Source organism: Triticum dicoccoides, chromosome 1B (assembly GCF_002162155.2).
Source record: "Triticum dicoccoides isolate Atlit2015 ecotype Zavitan chromosome 1B, WEW_v2.0, whole genome shotgun sequence".
NCBI lineage: Eukaryota > Viridiplantae > Streptophyta > Magnoliopsida > Poales > Poaceae > Triticum > Triticum dicoccoides.
In genome coordinates this window covers 29,512,186-29,533,233 of record NC_041381.1, presented here as the reverse complement: position 1 = coordinate 29,533,233, position 21,048 = coordinate 29,512,186, and the positions used below count along the sequence as shown (strand labels likewise).

The 21,048-nt window shown below is 47.2% G+C and overlaps 3 protein-coding genes across 3 annotated transcripts; 2 read left to right on the top strand and 1 right to left on the bottom strand.

Annotated features, from left to right (window-relative positions):
- Positions 1–352: 352 nt before the first annotated feature.
- LOC119300198 (BTB/POZ and MATH domain-containing protein 2-like) lies at positions 353–1,320 on the bottom strand. Its single transcript, XM_037577233.1, has one exon. The coding sequence runs from the start codon at positions 1,318–1,320 to the stop codon at positions 382–384; it is 939 nt and encodes a 312-aa protein (XP_037433130.1). The 3' UTR covers positions 353–381.
- Positions 1,321–17,300: 15,980 nt separating this feature from the next.
- On the top strand, positions 17,301–18,080 carry LOC119300179. Its single transcript, XM_037577221.1, has one exon. It carries the CDS (start codon positions 17,428–17,430, stop codon positions 18,055–18,057), a length of 630 nt encoding a protein of 209 aa, XP_037433118.1. The 5' UTR covers positions 17,301–17,427; the 3' UTR covers positions 18,058–18,080.
- LOC119300187 lies at positions 18,066–18,706 on the top strand. Its single transcript, XM_037577226.1, has one exon. It carries the CDS (start codon positions 18,066–18,068, stop codon positions 18,684–18,686), a length of 621 nt encoding a protein of 206 aa, XP_037433123.1. The 3' UTR covers positions 18,687–18,706.
- The last annotated feature ends 2,342 nt before the right edge of the window (positions 18,707–21,048 follow it).

The window sequence follows — 21,048 nt, the reverse complement described above, 5'->3', positions numbered from 1 at the left end:
CAGTGATAGAGATAATAAACGTGCCCCTTCAGTTTAAAGGGCACGATGGGCAAATTAACAACTAATCTGTTCACTAGTTCATGTACATAGGTTAGATAGTAGGAAATCCTCTAACAAACTTGAAACCATATCTAGTACATAAATTTAGCAACAACAAAACACAGTAAATCCCAGTTGATACACCTTTTGTAAGAAAAAAACTATGATTATCGTATAATTGTGAAGGTACTTGTTAAACACAAGAAAACCCTAATTATTGTCAAAGCACAAATAGTGAATATGCACCGTACCTATGTAAAATACTCCAGTATATTATGTTCCAGCGCTCTCTTTAATGTCTAAACTCGCCAACTATAATAATCCATGAAGTTTGTGCCCTAGCTAGACCGATGAAGACTCCTCCAGCTGCTTCTTGGATCCTTTCTTTTTAACAATAAAGTCAATGCACTTGTCCTTCAACTCAGGGCAATTGTACATCTCAGCGCAAATTTGAATATCTGTAACTGTATCCATCGACACATTATCCCATAACTTTTGGACACACATAAGTTTTAGCCGGTCTAGCGCGTACCGATCTGCAGCGGCAAGTAAATCAAACAATATCTCATTGGAGGGGTTATCCTGCGTACTAGTGGGAAACTCATCCGTGTATATGAACCGAAGCATACGTTTGAATGTTGAAGGCGTGATATCGTGCAGTGTGATGGATGACATTGTAGCTTCGGCCATGGACCCAAAAAGCTCTGCCTTGAAGACGGGCGAGCGGGCTGCAAGAATGGCTCGGTTCGCCGGGAATGTCTCGCCGTCAACGGTAAACGACACGTCCGTCCCATGTGGCTGATCCAGCAAGCAGCCGAGTTGGTTTCCGATGTCGGAAGGCGGCACGGTGACAGGGGTATCACGCATGACGATGATGGTGCATACAAACGTGATGTGCCCGTCAACAACATAGTTTTCCTCGAGGACCGTTCTGGCCACGAACCGATGATATCCCCAGTCGTCATGCTTTGAAGGGTCGCCCTTGATTTTGAACTTGTGAAGTCCAGTCGTCTTTCGTTCTTCTGACGGGTCGTCGTTTCCGTCCATCAAGAACGCGTCGAAGATTGCATTTACGCTTCTGGAGCTGCTCATGTGCCTAAGGTACAGAGAAACGTAATTTCCAGTGTCCTCGTTGGAGTACTTTTCTGGTCCCCGCGGGTAACAGTCGATCCTCCACAGGTGTTGGCCGACGGAGACGACCTCAGAGGAGACGACATCGTCGACGCTAAGGTGCTTGACTTGCTCGTAGTCTACCCTGAACTGGAGGACGGCAGAATCCATCGGAGTCGTCGTGGTGCAGGCCGCCGGCGGCTCTGTGGTTGTGCCTCCCTTGCTCACTGTAGTTACAATCAAATCAAGCAACAGTTAAGTAGACTAGTTCTCAAAACCGAAAGATCCAAAGAAACGTGAGGCCACCCACCGGCTTCCCTGCCGCCACAGGTGGTGGCGGCGATCGGTGGTGAGGGTGAGGCCATCCAAGGCGTTCAGCCGCCGCGGTCGGTGGTGTTGGGTCGCCTGATCGCCGCTCTCGTGGGCTCGCTCCTCGGTGGCTAGGGTTTCGTGCTACTGACCTCCAACGTATTGCTCTTGGTCTCCAGAGTCCTGATGATAACTATATATACGCTGATTGTCGTTAAGATTTTTCTGGGTCTGTTCCCATGTACGTTTAGGCGCAGACTCTTTTGGCCGGCCCATCAAATGCTAATGCTAATTTGGCCGGCCCATTTTGCTTCGCTGTATGTTTTTTCTGCGGGGGCTGTAAGCGGAGACTCAATTTTTCTTCTTAAGCTAACGGGTGTCAAGTAGGAAAAAGCCCATGCGACCCCTCCAAGAAAAAAAAAAGGAAAAGCCTATGCGCTCCATGTCTCTTTTTTCTTTTGAGAAATCTCGCCCACTTTGATATGCAATAATGTTCATCAATACAAGGTTTTGGTCATGGGGTATGCCCAACCAAATATGACGCCCAATACCTAGATTACAACCAAATTTGACGAGATGATGAGCCTCAAAATTGAAAACTCAACGTTCATGAATAAAACTTCATGAACTAAAAGCACCCTTTCTATCAATGATCTCCCGGATAATAGCTCCATGTCTACCACCAGAGCCTTGCTTTCTGTCATTCACCACCCCTTCACAAGCTGATGCAATGGGAAGTCTTTCTAGATCAAGATCCTCAGCCAATGCCAGGGCTTCTCGTGCTACATATGTTCCAGTATGGTTGGGTTTGTTATACCCCCGAAAACAACTTCCGACGTTTTGATCTCTACATACCGCCGCTACAGCTCCACACTGTCCCTGCCGATTGACTGCCCATCTATGTTCAATTTCATATGATCCTCCAGCGGGGGGAGCCAACGTTGCACTGCAGCAACTCTTGGGACAGGTCCAGTAGCTTCCACCGTACCAACTGGACCCAGCTTCGGCAATGATCTAAGATCCAACATGTAGTTGTTTATGAAGGGATGTGTTTGGTTTGGGCTCTGGAAGATTACTTCATACACCACTTTTCTTCTTACGTACAAAATAGACCATAGTGTCACCACCATCAGCGAGAATTGCTCTTGACTCAAACATTCATGCATATCAAAGTTGACATTCTTGGCATTTGGTTCCTTGTTGTCATCCATATGATCAACAACCTCCTCGCCCGACAAAGCCCAGATGCAACGTGCCATGGTGCAACTTATCAACGCATGCCTCCAAGAATCTTCGCCACCACACATCGGGCATGTATGAACAGTTAACATGTTTCTTTTGTGGAGCACATCAAAGGTAGGCAACGAATGGTGAGCTAGTCTCCACAAGAACACCTTGACCTTTGAAGCAACCAAAAAGTTCCAAATAGATCATGCTTTCTCCTATCTCGTGCTATCAGTAGACCTGCCACTTCTACCCTCTAGCCAATCCTCGCGCTGAGTTTTGGTTTTGATTATCAGTTTGTATGCTGAACTCAGCGAAAATAGGCCCTTTTCCTATCTGGCTGCCACACCGAGAAATCCTCCAAATTCCTAGTGCACACAAGAATTTTCACAATTGCGTTAGCGTCAATAGGCATAAAAATAGTTTGGATGGACTCGTCGTTCCATTGAGGAGTAGCCTATGCGCTCCATGACTAAGCTCCAACCACTGATAACCTTGTTACAGGGCATGGGGAGGAGATTATTTGTGGCGGGTGAGGCATTGTGCCCATTGAATAACTGAGCTCTAGTGAACATGTACACTTCATTGAATAACTGAGCGATGTGAATATATAAAGATGCAAAATGCTATGAAGCATTAGTAATGCGAAAAATTATAGAAAAGTAAGTCCCAGGAATAGTATGAAAGAAAGATGGCAAGATACCCAAAATATAACTCCTATATTTGAATAAATAAAAATTAGGATACCCCAAAGTACAAAAGCTTAAGTGTTGCTGCCCTCATACTACAAACTAAAAGAGTTAGGATGGACCAACTTCCCTAAGGAGAGCTACCACGAGATGAGGATGGAAGAAGAGCTAGCACGACTGATACCACGACCAATACACAATAAACACACAACCCTTCCCTGACATGCCTTTTTTTCCATTTCTTTACGTTCATTTTGGTTTGGTTTCTCCCTCTCATTTCTTATTTATAATTATTTTAATTTATTTCTTATTAAATTCTTAAACAATTTCCAAATTTGGAATTCATGATTTATTTTTGGATTCACGAGCATTTTCTCAAATTCATGAACATTTTTATAAATTCAAAATTCTTTTTATTCCACAAAAACATTCCAGATTGTGAACATTTAAAAAATTGAAATTATTTTAGTTCCTGAACATTTTTTGAATCCACGAACTTGCAAATTCTTGAATATTTTATTAATCCATATTTTTTGAATTCACAATTTTTTCAAATTCATGAATATTTTTTCAATCTGCAAACACTTTTTTGAATCCATCATCATTTTTCAAATTTGCTAATAATTTTTGATGCGTGCCTATGGCGTCCGTGCGTTTGGGCCAGCCCATAAATCACGTTATTGCTGCTCCAGTCACTGTTTTGCCTGAAAAAAACACGAGTCTGTGTTCAGGTTAATCTCAAGAAAAAAAACAGGGAAAAAATTCGCTGCTCAGGTCGTTGGTCCAGTCAGCTTCCCTTTTTCTACTTCTTTCGCTGTCCAACTGTGTGGACTGGTCCGTCTTTGACTGTTACTATAGTGGTTGGGGTGCGCCCCAGGCGCACCTCTTGAGGCGGGATTGTGCGCTCTAATCTTGTCTACAGCTAGTTGGGTTCCTAACCTAAGCTTGGTCATGCATGTTGGGCTTTTTCAAACTTACCAATATCCAATGCTTAGATTAGGGTGGTTGGCTGGGTCCAGATATAGCTTAGCACAACAGAAATAGTCACAACATTGAGTTTAGAAATGACATCTGACATTAATACAAGAGACCTTCATTGCAGTCACAACATGCATTTAGAAATGACAAACATAATTATAAGCCAAAAGATAATTACAAAGAGGACTTTTAGTAGCAATGATGCAAGCAAATTATCCTCACAATCCTTAATTGCAGCTTATCTGCTGATCCTATAAGAAAGAACATCGACAGGTGTTGCTTCTCGGCTTTATGTTTTTACCTCACACTGATTGGTGCTTGCCACTGTACTTCCTTTGTCATAATCATCATTATGCTCGTGTATTTTAGAGTCTCTGGTGTGTAGATCATGTAATCCCTGCAAGAAAAGATAGATAATTGCAATATCTGCAATTAACAAAAGGATTTGGCCATGGGCTATCGGTTGGTATAAATATCCACATTACATCATCGACCCTGCAACCAATAGTATCATGCTATCATAACCTTTCCAAGATGCACTATACTTTATGAATCATGATTTCGCAACTGAAAGAGTGGTGCATGAAAAAAACTTAGTTCAAGCATAGAATTAACTAAGATTTAAGCAACAGTAACAAAAGATTGTACACACTACGTCGCCCATCAACAACAGAAGGCAAACAGATAGGAAAATAAATCATGGGAGAAATGTACAAATGGATGGTAGGTATCTATCTCTAGTGTTTTATTAATTATGATAGACGAAAGCATGTGAATACCTCTTTAGGACAAGTATTTTCAGTTGGATTGGCACTTTTTTTTTCTATTAACAACCGAAAGCTTCCGCTGCTTTACTTCTGTATCTATGGGTCCAAGCCTACAAGGATTAAGAGTGTGCATGTGCATGGTTTAAGTCATATACCGAGTAGGCACTGCAAAAAAATGTTGAGAACTAATAAGGAGAAAGGAGCTTAATTACATGGTGCAGCATCCAGGTGCAGCCCTCAAGACATGTGAAGCAGAAAGCCCAACATCAACCCAACGCAATGAGACAGGCTCAGAATCAAGGGTTGCTTGCTGCCCAAATTTCTTTAGCAACGCTGTTATGAAATCAGAAGGTGTGATTCCTTCACTTGACTGGGAGCTCACATATTTTACCAAGGTGACTGTAATGTCTAGTACAGCCTTTGCATCCGCTATTTGCTCACTGGGTCTCTGCACCGCAGTGTGGAAGAACATCTCATTTTGTGTTTTCTATATAGCATCAATGTTTCAAAGCTATAACCAATAAAATATAGAAGATAATAGAAATTTTATTCTACGGTAAGGGCATGTTCCAGTAGGAGAGGGGGATTTGGATTTTAGTTGGATAGAAATTCTTCAGATTCCGTGTAATCTTTAAAAAAAATCCAAAAACCCTCATCAACACCCCTTCAGCAAACATTTTGACATGGCACAGTGAGCTCAAGGCATGCCAATACTCACCCACGTTTGTGTGGAAATGCAATCTTGCAAACAAACATCCATGCAAAACGTGTTCCAAATGAACATGCAAGAACAACCTGCAGTCTATTTATGATGTATACTATAGAGAGATCTAAAATAAAACAGGGTAGAACTACGAACATGACGTGAAAGTAAATGTATGATCATGCTGCACACTCTACAAGATGCGCCAAGGCTACATGAACAAAGGTTCATATCATTTGCTAGATGGTTTACTTCTAGTGATATCCGCTGGACACCTGTAACCGAATATGTAGGAAAAAGGTAAAGCTCTCCTTTATTGTTAGGCAGAAGCTCACTTACAGGAGGAATTAACTTCGTCAATTCTTTTGCCTGTTCAATGCAGTTCCCAGCTGCTTTTTCTTTCTGAATGTAGTTCATGAATAATTTTTATACCTGTCATTGAATTTGGCAATACAAAAAGTAAATTGGATTTCCAGTTTAATATACCAAAAGATATAGTGGTTCTTACAGAAGAACATACGCCAATCTATGTAACACATTTTTTAGGGGAGAGGCATACTGCTTTACTAAAGATGGTCATAGCAGCCTCCTTTTTCAAGTTCAGACCTTGTGACGTTGTGCCATCAACGGACAAAATTGCTTCCTTGACAACCTGCAATATCCTAGAAGGGTAAGAAGAACACTTACACAGAACATGCCAACAACTTTGCTGAACTAATGCATATCCGGAATTGAACCTGACATTATGTGGTGTGTTAATGAAAGGCACAATAAAACTATAAAATGCATCGCCTTCTCAAACAATTGGCCGCAGATGTCAGTATGAGCAGCATCAACAGTTTCTTAAGGAATGCAGACACGCACTTGGAATGCCGTCAAAGCTCCTGTTTCATCTTTACTCGGCTCTCCCTCAGGTACAAACTGTTGAAGCTTCTGTTCCTAGTGAGAATCAATTCCTGCTCGTACAGCACAAGACCGACAATGTAAAACAAGATGAAGTAAACGCAGTCACTGGCAGCTAAAATAATAAGCATCAATATCAGCGCTGACCTAATGCCTGATGGTGTATAATGAATGATTATGTACTAATGCATATATGATATGCACATGACAAGGAGGGGCTGACGGCGCCTCTAAGAGAAAAATTAGTGACGAAACTCAGGGTTAGGGGACTGACCAGGAAGCAGATTGGGCACTCCAGGATATTGTACACCTGTGGATGGGTTGGAGATGAAGTTGATGACAAGAACAACCTCGATGAGGACGCCCGCCGCCACGCACCGTACCGAAGGAGTCAGCGCTCCTGCTGCTGGGGACGAACAACTCGATCTTGAGGTCGAAACCGACCAGAACGCCGTTGACAACCTTGTTGTCCTTGGACGGCGGCGACGAGGCGAGGCACAGCTTCTTCGGCAGCCCGACAACCTCCTTGTGAGCTGACAAGAGAAAGTGAATCACACGCTGTGTATTGCCTTAGTCAGTCTCGGTTACATATGCCGGAGGAAGTCCCTACATGCAGGGCACTATCCAGGAGGTGGCGTTAGACTAGGAACGCCCCTATAGACTAGGCCTACTGGTTACAACAAACTCATCAGGATATACATCACAGAGATTACATGACATGACATGGCAGTTCAACACCACCACCCCCCGGCAGTCCGAATGGTGCTAGGCATGACGTTCAGACTGGATCGGAAGTCACAATAAACCGTAGAGGGCAATCCCTTGGTGAAGACATCAGCAAACTGAGATGTGGTAGGGACGTGCAGCACCTTGACCTCACCAAGAGCCAAAGTTCGGATCACCTCCGACCTGCACGGTTGGTAGCGGCCTCTAGCAAGGCGTGCCGACCACTAAGCAGACTATGAAGCTGGTTAGGCGAACCTGTACAACGTATCACACTTCTGTTCCCTTTGCCTCACGATATATGTTGTCGGGCTCAAGGCGAGACTGTCATCCTTGTGCTAGCCCAACCTGTTTCTCGTTCCAGTGATCCCGACCACTACCCGGATTATCTCATAATCCTTGTCGCATGGCCATGCTTATCCTGGTCGGATCACACGAGGGGCCCAGAGTATATCTGTCCTGATCGGAGGGGCAAATCCCATCTTGCTCGACCATGTCTCGCGGTATGGGACTGGACATACCTGAAACCTACCTTTGTAACTACCCAGTCACGGAGTAGCGTTTGGTTGTCCCAAAGCAAGTCTGTCACCATCTCGAGTACACGCGTCAGCTCAGGTCTTAGGACATAGAACGTATGTTGTACTAGAGACTCACAGATGACATGTCGCTGCGTCTCGTAGTTGGGTCTGTCCGACTCAGACCTTATCTCGACTCGGATCCGACTACGTCGAATCCGACCAGATCTTTCCAAGTCCATATTATCCGGTTAGCATCCAATGCTCCATGGCTAGTGAGACCAAGCCATCGACCGTGTCATATGCTATAGTCGGCTGCGCGTCCACACAGCCCTTTCGACTAGGGACCTTTTAGGGCACTCATCATACAATGCATAGTCCCATAAACAAGTCACGTACTTGCTGATACACATCATTGATAATGTTCAAGGACTATCTTTATTCATAAACACATAGGAAATATCATCATACATGATTGCCTCTAGGGCATATCTCCAACAGTCCCCCACTTGCACTAGAGTCAATCAAATAGACATCGAATGCCCATAGCTCTAACGTGCCCCTCATGCTTGGGTTGTGGAAGCGGCTTAGTCAATGGATCTGCAACATTTGCATCTGTGTGAATCTTGCATAACTCTACATCACCATTCTTTATGATCTTTCGTATCAGGTGATATTTCCGATATATATGTCTGACCTTGTGGTGATTCCTCGGCTCCTTGGCTTGTGCAATGGCACCAGAATTATCACAATAAAGGTCCAACGGTTTCACCGAGGCTGGGAAAATACCAAGATCATCCAGAAAATGTCGGATCCAAACACCTTCCTTTGCAGCTTCACAAGCCGCAATGTATTCGGCTTCTGTGGTAGAATCGGCCACCGTATCCTGCTTGGAACTCATCCAGTGCACTGCTCCTCCATTCAGGACGTACACGAATCCAGACTGTGATCGACAATCATCTCTGTCGGTTTGGAAACTAGCATCGGCGTAACCCCTTACGACGAGCTCTTCCTCACCTCCATAAACTAGGAACATCTCTTTAGTCCTTTTGAGGTACTTCAAAGTAGTCTTTACCGCTGCCCAGTGACTCTCACCTGAGTTGGCCTGGTATCTACTTGTTAGGCTTATTGCAAAAGCAACATCAGGCCTTGTACATATCATGGCATACATGATGGATCCGATTGCCGATGCATACGGAATCCTACTCATCCTGCTTCGCTCATCAGATGTCGAAGGACTCTGAGTCTAAAGCCACATTGAATTCCTCACGAGAGACCGAGGTTGCCCCTTCGGCCGAAGACGAGACGGGATTCACACCGGAGTGCTCCTCCGCACCGTCGTTGGTGTCAACCATACTCTTCGAACGGCAAAGTCCTTAATAAAGAGACGAGGCTCTGATACCAATTGAAAGGATCGATATGGTTGACTAGAGGGGGGGGTGAATAGGCAACTAACAATTTTTAAACTTTTCTTTAACAAATTAAAACTTGCAATGAAATAGGTTGTCTAGATGTGCAACTACGTGGACAACCTATATGATGCAAAGACAATAAGCACACAAGCAAGCAATGGATATAACTAAAGTAAGCTTGCAAAAGTAAAGTGACAAGATAACCAAGAGTAGAGCCGGTGGAGACGAGGATGTGTTACCGAAGTTCCTTCCTTTTAAGGGGAAGTACGTCTCCGTTAGAGCGGTGTGGAGGCACAATGCTCCCCAAGAACCCACTAGGGCCACCGTAATCTCCTCACGCCCTCACACAATGCGAGATGTCGTGATTCCACTATTGGAGCCCTTGAAGGCGGCAACCGGACCTTTACAAACAAGATTGGGGCAATCTCCACAACACTTGGAGGCTCCCAACAACACCACGAAGCTTCACCACAATGGAGTATGGCTTCGAGGTGACCTCAACCGTCTAGGGTGCTCAACACCCAAGAGTAACAAGATCCGCTAGGGATAAGTGGGGGGGATCAAATTTCTCTTGGTGGAAGTGTAGATCCGGGCCTTCTCAACCAATACCGAGCAAATCAACAAGTTTGATTGGCTAGGGAGAGGGATCGGGCGAAAATGGAGCTTTGGGGGAAAAAGGTAAGTCAACTTTGGGGAAGAAGACCCCTTTATATAGTGGGAAGAACAATCCAACCGTTATCCTACTCACCAGCCCCGCACAGAGCGGTACTACCACTGGGGAAGGGTGGTACTACCGCTCCGGGCGGTACTACCGCTCGACCCAGCGGTACAGCCGCGCTGCCTGGGGCCCTGACCCCAGGATGGTACTACCGCCAGGGAAGAGCGGTACTACCGCTCCGGGTGGTACTACCGCTTCGACCCAGCGGTACTGCCGCGCTGCCCAGGGCCCTGACACCAGGGTGGTACTACCACTAGGGAAGGGCGGTACTACCGCCCCTACTACCTCCCTTAGTGCCGCAAAACCCGACACAAAAAATTCGTTCGAGAATCGAGGCGGAAGTAGCCCAGACGCATAGCGGTACTACGGCCGAAACACCCAAGCGGTACTACCGCTCTGGGAGCAATACTACCGCTCTGAGAGCGGTACTACCGCTGTGGAGTTTCGGCGGTACTACCGTTGTGGACGCAGTACTACCGCTAGGACAGAGCAGAGCATAGTAAGGGGAAAACAGCAGCTCCAGAGATGCGGAAGGAAGGACGACGGGTGTGATAATGATGTGTACGTGTGATTCCACCCAAGTCTTACCAAAACGGATCCCCTCTTGATAGTACGGTGACTCCTACGAAACTAGTCCACCAACAACGAAACGAAGGAGCTACACCATCTTGAATTACAACACCGAGGGGAGGAAATCGTCTCGTGCCAATGGATGAATCTATGAAAGAACTAACGCACATAATTATTCCGCACAAGCATTATCATCAATCACCAAAACATATTGGGAATAAATATGCCCTTACACCGGCCTTCTTGCCATGCTCTACAAGCCACTTGCTACAGTTCCTCTTCCAGTGACCAGTCTCCTTGCAGTGAAAGCAAACAGTCTTCGAGTCCGGTCTAGACTTTGGCGCAGCGGCGGAGGTTACCGTCTCCGTGCCCTTTGCCTTAGCCTTTTTCTTGGACCAACTCTTCTTGAACTTAGCCGATTTCTGCACCATCAACACTTGATGCGTGCCTTTCTTAATATCCTGCTCTGCCACTTTGAGCATCCCATGCAATTTAGTGAGCTTCTTATCCATGCCATGCATATGATAGTTCGAGATGAACGTCCCATAGTTGGGCGGAAGAGAACCCAGAACAACATCAGTAGCCAGCTCATCTAAGAGCAGGAAGCCCAAACGATCCAAAGCTTGCACATATCCGATCATCTTGATCACATGTGGGCTCAGTGGATCACCTTCCTTCAGCTTGCAATCCATCAAGGATCGCCAGACGTTGAACCTTTCGGTCCTACCCTGTGTCTGAAACATGCCCTTGAGACTCTCGATCATATCGTAAGCCTCAACATTTTCGAAATGCTGTAGCAAATCGGGCTCCATACAAGCCAGCATCAGACAGCTGATCTCTGTTGATTCATCAACGAGTTTCTAGTAGGCATTCTTAGTTGTGGCATTAGCATTATCGGCAGGTTCCTCTGGAAGTGGATCCTCTAGAACATGTTCCTTTTTATCATGCTTGAGAACAATTCTCAGATTTCTATACCAAGTGGTAAAGTTTGTTCCATTCAGTTTATCCTTTTCCAGAATTGATTTCAATGCAAAGTTGGATTGAGCAGGTGGTGCCATTGATCTACAACAGAAAATATGCAATCACTAAGCAATGTCTTTATGTAGAGTAATTCGCCTAAACAGAAATACTCCCACTGAAGTCAGCATCCCTCCGCAAACTCTGTGTGATTCAGGATCCGACTAGTGCATGCGACTAGTGAGCTTTAGCATCACTGCTAGCCAACATACCTATCCGATAAGCAACTCCTTGCTAATCGTATCTCTATACGACTCCTGTCGGTCGGGAAGGTATCTCATACCCCGGCTCCCAACCTTCTTTGCCACAAGGCCCAAAACCATTTTGATAGCCTTGTCAAGTTAACCTGATGCAGTGCATGTCCATGTCCGACACGAACCCTTCAGTTCAAGGACATCCAGCAGCACCCCAGTTTTATGAGCCCACTACTAGACGTACTTGACGTGCGAAGGTGCAACATCGGGGATGGCAATTCGCTTGATATTCATGAGGGATCATTCTAACATGCATAGAATCAAAGAAGCATAATAATCACATATAGACATATATTGTGAAATAGTATGACTCCTTCATGGACGTTCTTCCAGGTCGGCTCCAACTCCGATGACCATCTATGAACCCCATCTTGTTTGTCACGCCGGGACGCCAAGCCACCAACCTGATCTCTATTATCCAACTACTACAACTAGTAATGAATTATACATAGAGTCACAAGTCGACACGCAGGTCGTTATACAATATAATGACAGCACTTTGGCTCCTGCCAGCTGACAAACATGACACGCAGGCCACGTATAAATTACACACATGCATCACATACACATGAGCCATACTATTCACATCAAACCTGCAAACAAAGTTGTGCATAGAATCACATTCTACCGGTTTGTGTGTCGAGTACGAAATACACGGCGCTACGCACACGGCGGTCCCGCTAGCCGATTAGCGGGCGGTCCCACTAGCCGATTCGGATTTACGTTTCACTGTTAACCCCGACGGCGGATGACCGACCGGTAGGGGTAGATCGTGTCACGACCTCATCGATCCCGATTGACAGAAAACATAGCCTCAACGATCCCCATGTGTAGTTGATCACATCAACCGTGCACATAGCCGATCTTATAAACAACAACAGATCTCATCTGCCGCCTCCACATATCTAATATGCATACGATCTGAATCCAAATCCAATAGCAGAGGCACTGATACCACTGTTGGGTTCTACGGTAGGGTGCGTCAACTGCAAATTAAAATTTCCTACGCGCAGAACAACCAAGAACATGCTACGGGAGATGAATCACAGTTCGTTACCACTAGACGCGCAATGCCGTGCAGCGGAAGCAGAGTTGGGGCAGCGCGTCCGTGTGGATCGTCTCCTCCTCGTCCGATCTCCCTCGAACAGCTGGTCGCCCGATCACACGTACAAGTTCGCCGGAGCGGGGCAAGTGCACCGCCTCTAACGGTATCCGTGCGTGCAGGAGGAACACCGTGCGGCAAGTGGAGGTGGCTATTCGCAACACATGCAAACCCTAGTCGCAGCGCCGAAGCGATCAACCAAATAAGTGCGTTGCACCTCCACCTTATATAGGTGTCCGTCGCGGGCTCAACACTTGGGCCTCGCATGGACCCTAAAGCCCACAAGTCTACTCGGTCACGTTCCTAGTCCAGTTGGGATCACATCCGACCAGTGTCCTATGAACCGACCTCGTAGGTTCCTTCCCTTAAGCGCGCGACCCCTTAGGTTCAAGTCGGCTTGGTCAAAGTTCAGATCACCTCCGACCTGCACGGTTGGTAGCGGCCTCTAGCAAGGCGTGCCGACCACTAAGTAGACTATGAAGCTGGTTAGGCGAACATGTACAACGTGTCACACTTCTGTTCCCCTTGCCTCACGATATATGTTGTCGGGCTCAAGGCGAGACTTTCATCCTTGTGCTAGCCCGACCTCTTTCTCGTTCCAGTGATCCCGACCACTACCCGGATTATCTCATAATCCTTGTCGCATGGCCATGCTTATCCTGGTCCGATCACACGAGGGGACCAGAGTATATCTCTCCTGATCGGAGGGGCAAATCCCATCTTGCTCGACCATGTCTCGCAGCATGGGACTGGACATACCCGAAACCTACCTTTGTAACTACCCAGTCACGGAGTAGCATTTGGTTGGCCCAAAGCAAGTCTGTCACCATCTCAAGTACATGCGTCAGCTCAGGTCTTAGGACATAGACCGTATGTTGTACTAGAGACTCACATATGACATATCGATGCGTCTCATAGTTGGGTCTGTCCGACTCAGACCTTATCTCGACTCGGATCCGACTACGTCGAATCCGACCAGATCTTTCCAAGTCCATATTATCCGGTTAGCATCCAATGCTCCATGGCTAGTGAGACCGAGCCATCGACCATGTCATATGCTAGTCTAGTCGGCTGCGCGTCCACACAACCCTTTCGACTAGGGACCTTTTAGGACACTCATCATACAATGCATAGTCCCACAAACAAGTCAAGTACTTGCTGATACACATCATTGATAATGTCCAAGGACTATCTTTATTCATAAACACATAGGAAATATCATCATACATGATTGCCTCTAGGGCATATCTCCAACATTTACCTCCACCGTGAGGGGCCGAACCTGGGTAAAACCTTGCATCTCTCGTCGCACTCAACCCCTCTCAAGCTACCACATGGATGCATTGGCCCCATGACTAAGTCCTCACACTAGGACATCTGAAGTGACAAATCCACGACACTGGAGGTTATAGTCATGTAACTGATGAGTTATGCATGCGTGCGCAACTTCCACTTTATTCTCCTAGTGATTAAGCTTGAGAAAGGAGAAGTAACCTTCTTAGACTGCAGACGAAAAGATACCGAGGACTATGTGGACATGACTAGAATGCTCTAGAAGTAAGTTCAATCGATCATTATCGCACCATATCGGCAACTTTGTTCATTTCTTGATATCAAGTAATTATTTTCTTGTTTGGCAGAGTTTGGAAAAAGTTCACCGTAATTTCTCTGGGACTGCCAACCGAGCTGACATTTAAACAACCGAAAGTAAGTACTATAGCTAGTTCCGCGCATCTCCCATTGATTGTAGCTAGTTTTGTCAATACCATTTTGCATGCTTGCTTATCAGTTTGATTGACCTCTATTTCTCATAAAGTGCTTGTGGCAGGAATAAGGAAATAATTTCTGTGGATACTACGTTTGTGAGTTTATCTACAACGAGACGACCAAGAATAAGCGGGGCTACACTGAAAAACAATATCAAGTGCGTAAGAAAAAATATTCACAATTGTATTTTATTACCATCATTTGTGTTGAGTTTCATTCATACACATGTATTGACCCTCTTCTTCGATTTAGATCTGGCAGCTGCGGGATGAGCTCCTACCACATGATCGCATGAAAGCTATTCAAGAGGAATTGGCGGGATTCTTTCTTGACCACGTCATCATGAAAGCCGGAGAATACCATGTGGTACTTGACTTCAGACTTTAAGGATTGTAATAGATCTTATATTGTATATATGTATCTAGTAGCATCGGATAGATATACAAAAACTTTTTGTTCGACCAATCTCTCGGAGAAGGAGAGGTCGATCACTTCTCTCTGTATATGTTCATGACGATCTTCTGTACTTAATGGTTTCCTTCATTTTCTTACTAGCTAGCGTGTCGAGTCCTCTATACGTATAGTACGTAGCGTCGACCAAGTGCGGAGATAAGAGAGGTCACTTCTCTCTATTAGCTAGCTAACACAATATATGAAACCCCTAATTAAATTAACCCTCCAAACCCCCCAAACCCTCCCCCCCATTAAAAATAACAAAAACCCCAGCCTCTGAACTGCTGACAAGTGGATGCTTTTTGGTGCCAGTTGGTGTTACCAACCGGGACTAAAGGCCCTCCTGCCTGGGCAAGCCGCAGTGGCCTCGTGGAGCCCCGTCTGTCCCGGTTCGCGAGCGAACCGGGACTAAAGGTCATGGACTTTAGTACCGACCCTTTAGTCTCGGTTTCAGAACCGGGACAAATGGGCATCTGGAACCGGGACAGATGGGCCTTTTTCTACCAGTGTGTGTTTGTGTGTCTACAGGTCGGATCCTTCCGATCTACGCTTCTCTTCATCGGCGGTGGTTGTTGTTCTACCCCGTTGGTCCTATGGGGTCTTAGCACCACGACTTCATGACGGTCAAGTACAACAAGGTTTGTCCGGCTCCGATGACGGAGGGGTGAAGTAGGCGGCGCGCCTTCGGCTCACTCCAGTGCTAGTAGTCATCGCTAGACGGTCTATAGACATATATGTAGTTTTACTTTTGCTTACCTTGTTCCCGTCCGTGTGGTGTTTCTAGCATCGTCGGAGGGCGAGGTTTGTCTCTAGCAGATCTCATGGAATTCGGCCGGGGTTTGTATTCGATGAATCCACGTGGATCCTGTCTTCGTTCGTCTGTGTTTGCGTGTCTACAGGTTGGATCCTTCTGATCTACGCTTCTCTTCATCGGCGCGGCGGTTGTTGTTCTACCGCGCTGGTCCTATCGGGTCTTAGCACCACGACTTCCTGACGGTCAAGTATAACAAGGTTTGCCCGACTTCGATGAGGGAGGGGTGAAGAAGGCGGCACGCCTTCGGCTCACTCTAGTGCTAGTAGGCGTCGCTAGGTGTGGTCTATAGACATAGATGTAGTTTTACTTCTGCTTACCTAGTCCCCGTCCCTGTGGTGTTTCTAACATCGTCGGAGGGAGTGTTGAGGTTTATCTCGAGCGGATCTCGTAGGTTTCGGTCAGCGTTTGTCTTTGGTGGATGCTGTCTTCGTTCATCTACGTTCGTGTGTCTACATGTTGGATCCTTTCGATCTGCGCTTCTCTTCATCGTCGATGCTTGTTGTTCTAGTTCGCTGGTCCTATGGGGTCTTAGTACCACATGACTTCCGGACAGTCTACCACAACAAGATTTGTCCGGCTCCGATGAGGGAGGGGTGAAGAAGGCGGCGTGCCTTCGGCTCGCTCACTCCAGTGCTAGTAGTCGTCGCTAGATGGTCTATGGACATACATGTATTTTATCTTCTGTTTACTTCTGGTGTTCTTTGTACTACTATCTTGACAGTTTATGAATATATCGAAAGTTATAAAAAACAGTCGAAAGAGGAAAAAAAACAGTCGAATGAAACGTTAGCGCCTAAAAAATAAAGAAAAACTTTAATAGCGAGCGGAATATGGGCCGTAGAGTGAGTAGAGTGAGAGCGATTAAGACAAGGAAGTAGCGAGTGGGCAGCAAGTCGGTCCAACCCAGGAGCCATCCCGCCCCTGCACGTGGCGCCCATCCCGCGGACGCGCGCGCGGCCACCCACCGGATGGCCGCCGTACCCGCCGCCCCGGTCGGATAAAGCCGACGCCCTAGGGTTTCCGCCCTCGCCCCCACCCCTAGCCGCCCGCCTCCGACCTCCCTCCCTCCCCCTCCCCGCTCCACCGCCGCCGTCGGCCCTCGTCCGCGCCGCCACCCACCTTCCCGATCCCCGCCGGCATGCCCTCGACCTCCGTCTTCCTCCCCTGAGCCCCCACGCCGGAGAAATCGCCTCCTGTCGCCCCCTTGGCCTCGGCCTTCCCCACCGCCGGCGATTCGTCGCCGGCGCTGCACCCCGGCTGCTCCCCTCGCCTTCCTCAACAACTCCGCGTCGGCGTCCCGAAGCTGCTTCCCCCGTCTTCCTTAATTCGTTCGGCTTCGGCTTCGTGTGTTCCCCATCCTATGTCGGCCGTGTCGTCGCGGACTGGTCGCGCCCCGCCGGCGGCGCCGATGGCGACGGCTGACCTGGAGGCCGCCATCGCGGCGCTCCCCGTCAGGAAGCAGCGCCTGCGGGAGACCTTCGACCGCCTCGTCGCCTGCGCGCCGCCCCATTACCATCTCCCCTTCACCTGGGACGACATCGACGCCCATGTCTCCTCCCTCCACGCCTCCCTCGCCCTCCGCTTCCGCCAGATGCAGCAGCAGCAGCAGCAGCCACACTCCGGCGTCCCCGTGTCCGCACCCGCGGCCCCCGACGACGAGCAGCCCCACCCCGGCGTCCCCGTGTCCCCCACCGCAACCCCCATCGGCGAGCAGCCCGACCCTTGCGTCCTCGTGTCCGCAACCCACGGCGAGTCCATCCAGGAGGACGAGGAGATGGTTAGGGAGGAGGAAGACGCCTCTCCTGCTCAAGAGGATGATAGAGTGGAGGACGCAGGCATGGGCTTTGCGGGGCGCCATGGCGCCAGGCCGGAGGAACTCGTGATCAAGAGTTTCCTGTTCCGGTGCGGGCTCACTACGCCCGGGACGCCGGCAGCCCTATACTTCGGCAGCCATACACGGCGTCCCCGCCTGATGTGCATAGCCAGCTGAATCTTCCCATGCTCCAGCGACAACAACCATTCATGCCGTACCAGCAGCAGGAGTTTCCTGCCATGGCGGTGGTGGCCATGAATAACTACAATATTCCTCCCATGGTCCACCAGCCGTACTACAATATTCCTCCGGTGGTCCAGCAGCCGTACTACAATATTCCTCCCATGGTGCAGCAGCCGTACTTCAGGCAAGAATTCTCCCCTGATTTCAGGCGAGAATTCCTCCCTGATGTGACGAGGCAGCCCCTGATGGTGCAGCGGCCGTACTCGCCGTACTTCAGGCGAGAATTCTCCCCTGATTTCAGGCGAGAATTCCTCCCTGATGTGACGAGGCAGCCCCCGACGGGCATTGACCATGTGCTCCAGGAGCAGCAGTACATGGCCATGACGCACCATCAACCATACTTCCCACAGCAGCAGTACATGGCGCGCCACCAGCCCCACTTCCCTGCTGCACAGGCTTCTAGAGCTCATGGTCAGGGATCAAACGGTGCTAAGCGTCGACCACTGAGCAGGACTATCGATACGGACAACATCAATGTGCGTATTCGCGAGCCAAGTAAGAAGAGCAGGACTATCCGCGAGCACGAGCCATATCAAAATAAGACCATATATGATTATTTCTGATAGACAGCAGGAGCATTGGTATGATTCCCAAAGACCCCCTTTGATTAAGAGAAGCCAAGTAAAGACCTTTACAGCCGGATGTGCAAACTAGTCCAAAGGCACCACCGTGTGGGTAACATTCGCAAGGCCTACTGAGAAAGGAATCAGAAAGACGCGACACAATCTACACAATGCTGCTGTGTTGTGACGGTCGGGAGTGGTGGCAGGTCACTAAGGAGCAATGCAAGCACCGGTGGAGGAGTGAGGTCGGTGATATGCTCTTCTGCATGTGAGCCGTGGAGGCACGCGTGTGGGGAAGATGCCGGGGTATCTTTTTCGCAGTGTCATAGCGATGTGTGGGTGAGAGGGATGACCCAATCCGCATCTTATTCTAGGTATACACATGTTGCGATTTGATGACGGTAGGCTGCCGGTCAATGCCTTGCATCGCTCGACCGACGCCTAGCATCGGTCAAACATGAACCACATGCCTAGCCTTGAGGATAATACTATCCTCCCCATAAGCTTTATCATTATATGTGGACATATTTTTTTAGTTCGACACAAAAAAATGGTGTCATTTTGGGACCATTTGCCTTTTGACATGACTTTCATCATACTATTATTTTCACTATTAAGAAAAGTAATTTTATATAATTGTAAACCGTCATCATAGATGATTCCATGAGCTCGTTCGACTGAGATAATAGGCTTGCAAAAAAATTCTAAGGCAGTAGCAAAAACCATAAGTTTTAAAATGTCAAACAAACAGTAGAAGTTTGTCGGCCATTTGTGGCTAGATGTTTAAAATGCACTACCCTTTCATGTATTGTTATTACAAAGGGGTGTTTCAACTGGGATCTACTCGAGTACTGCTTCATCAAATGTGATTAGAGCGATGATTGGGGATGTGACGAGTTTGTGGAGAGGGAATAAGTTTGTGGAGAGAGAAAATTACCTTTATATGCGCCATCCTGGCCCTCTCTGACAGCCTTATTCCCTTGCCGTATTTTGATAGTGAGATACATCACGGCTACCTGCTAGATCAGCCACTGATGTGTCATTCACATCATCAATGGACAAATGTTCTTAGCGCACCGAGCAATGCATGCGGCTCACTTACCAGCCTTCAAAGTTGAGCTTCTTAATTACTCCATGGTTGAGGCAAATACATTATACATCACACCACAACTTATTTTGGGACGGAGGGAGTATACAATAATGCCTTGCCTAGAGATGACCAACTTGAAAACTCCGTAGTTGAATGCTTCCGATCCCCTTTGCTGCCGCAGATTTGTTTGCACCAGACTGGCTGAAATGTATGTGTGTCCAAATGTTATGTGACGTTGTGTTGGTAGATGCAGTATATTTCGGCTTGTGCTAAAATGTACAAATGACTAGAGTTAATAGAAAAGGAACATTCCCCCGCAAAAAAAAAGATAAACAAAAGGTGTATTGACATCTTGGTCGAAGAGAAAATTTCAAGATAAATGTGTTAACCGAGGGTTTCACGCTGTTAAGACAGAAATTCCCATGTGTTATTGCTGAATTAGAGAGAGAAGGTTCATGCATAAAATAGTACAGGAGACATCTTTGCATTTACAGTTTCAAACATTCAAAGATAGGCATGGTGTTCGGATAATTTGTACTTTTGGCGAGTATCATATTTATTTGCAGTATTGCGAAGTTTTTGGCCTTCTTCAAAAAATAGAGACTCCCAAATCTAAAACAAACTCTCCTGGACGCGTGAACAATAGCTCTGCTTCTGATGAAGTAGGGACGATGGTTCAGAGAGGTGCATGGGAGTGTGGGGCCTTTACGATGGCGATGCCATGCTTGTAGATCAACCCGAGCGCGTTGTGTGGTGGAGATCCTCGATCAGCGGGGATCACCGATCAGAGGTGCAGGGGCGTTGTCTTGCCATCGCCATCACGCGGCCGGTGGCCTTCAGCAGGCATGGAGACAACGATGTCATAGATTTGGTACGTACGCAGCGAGGAAGCATCATGGACAAAGCATTCATTCTTCGGTAGGTCATGCTAGCAACAACATGGATAGATGCTCCAATAGGAGATATGTTGCTGCCTACCGGCAACGTGAATGAAGGTGACGATCAGGCTTGCATATGCCTGGACGAGCAAACGAGAAGGAAAACTGATGGTGACGGCATGAATTTGTTTTCTAGTTTGAGAGAGACATTGATTTGTTTTCCATGGAGGAGGAACAGTTAAGTAGAGATTTCCATGCAGTAATTTTAGATTGATTTTTTTTTACTAGAAGAGGATGGGATGCTGGAGCAGAATTGTGGGCTTTATATCTTTAGGCTTCTTGGTTATACGATTTGATATCCTATAGTCATGGAAAGGATGGAGCTTTTAATCAA

Coding starts and splice junctions, on each gene's coding strand:
- LOC119300198 (XM_037577233.1), bottom strand. CDS start 1,320: ATGGATTCTGCCGTCCTCCAGTTCAGGGTAGACTACGAGCAAGTCAAG.
- LOC119300179 (XM_037577221.1), top strand. CDS start 17,428: ATGTCGGCCGTGTCGTCGCGGACTGGTCGCGCCCCGCCGGCGGCGCCG.
- LOC119300187 (XM_037577226.1), top strand. CDS start 18,066: ATGCTCCAGCGACAACAACCATTCATGCCGTACCAGCAGCAGGAGTTT.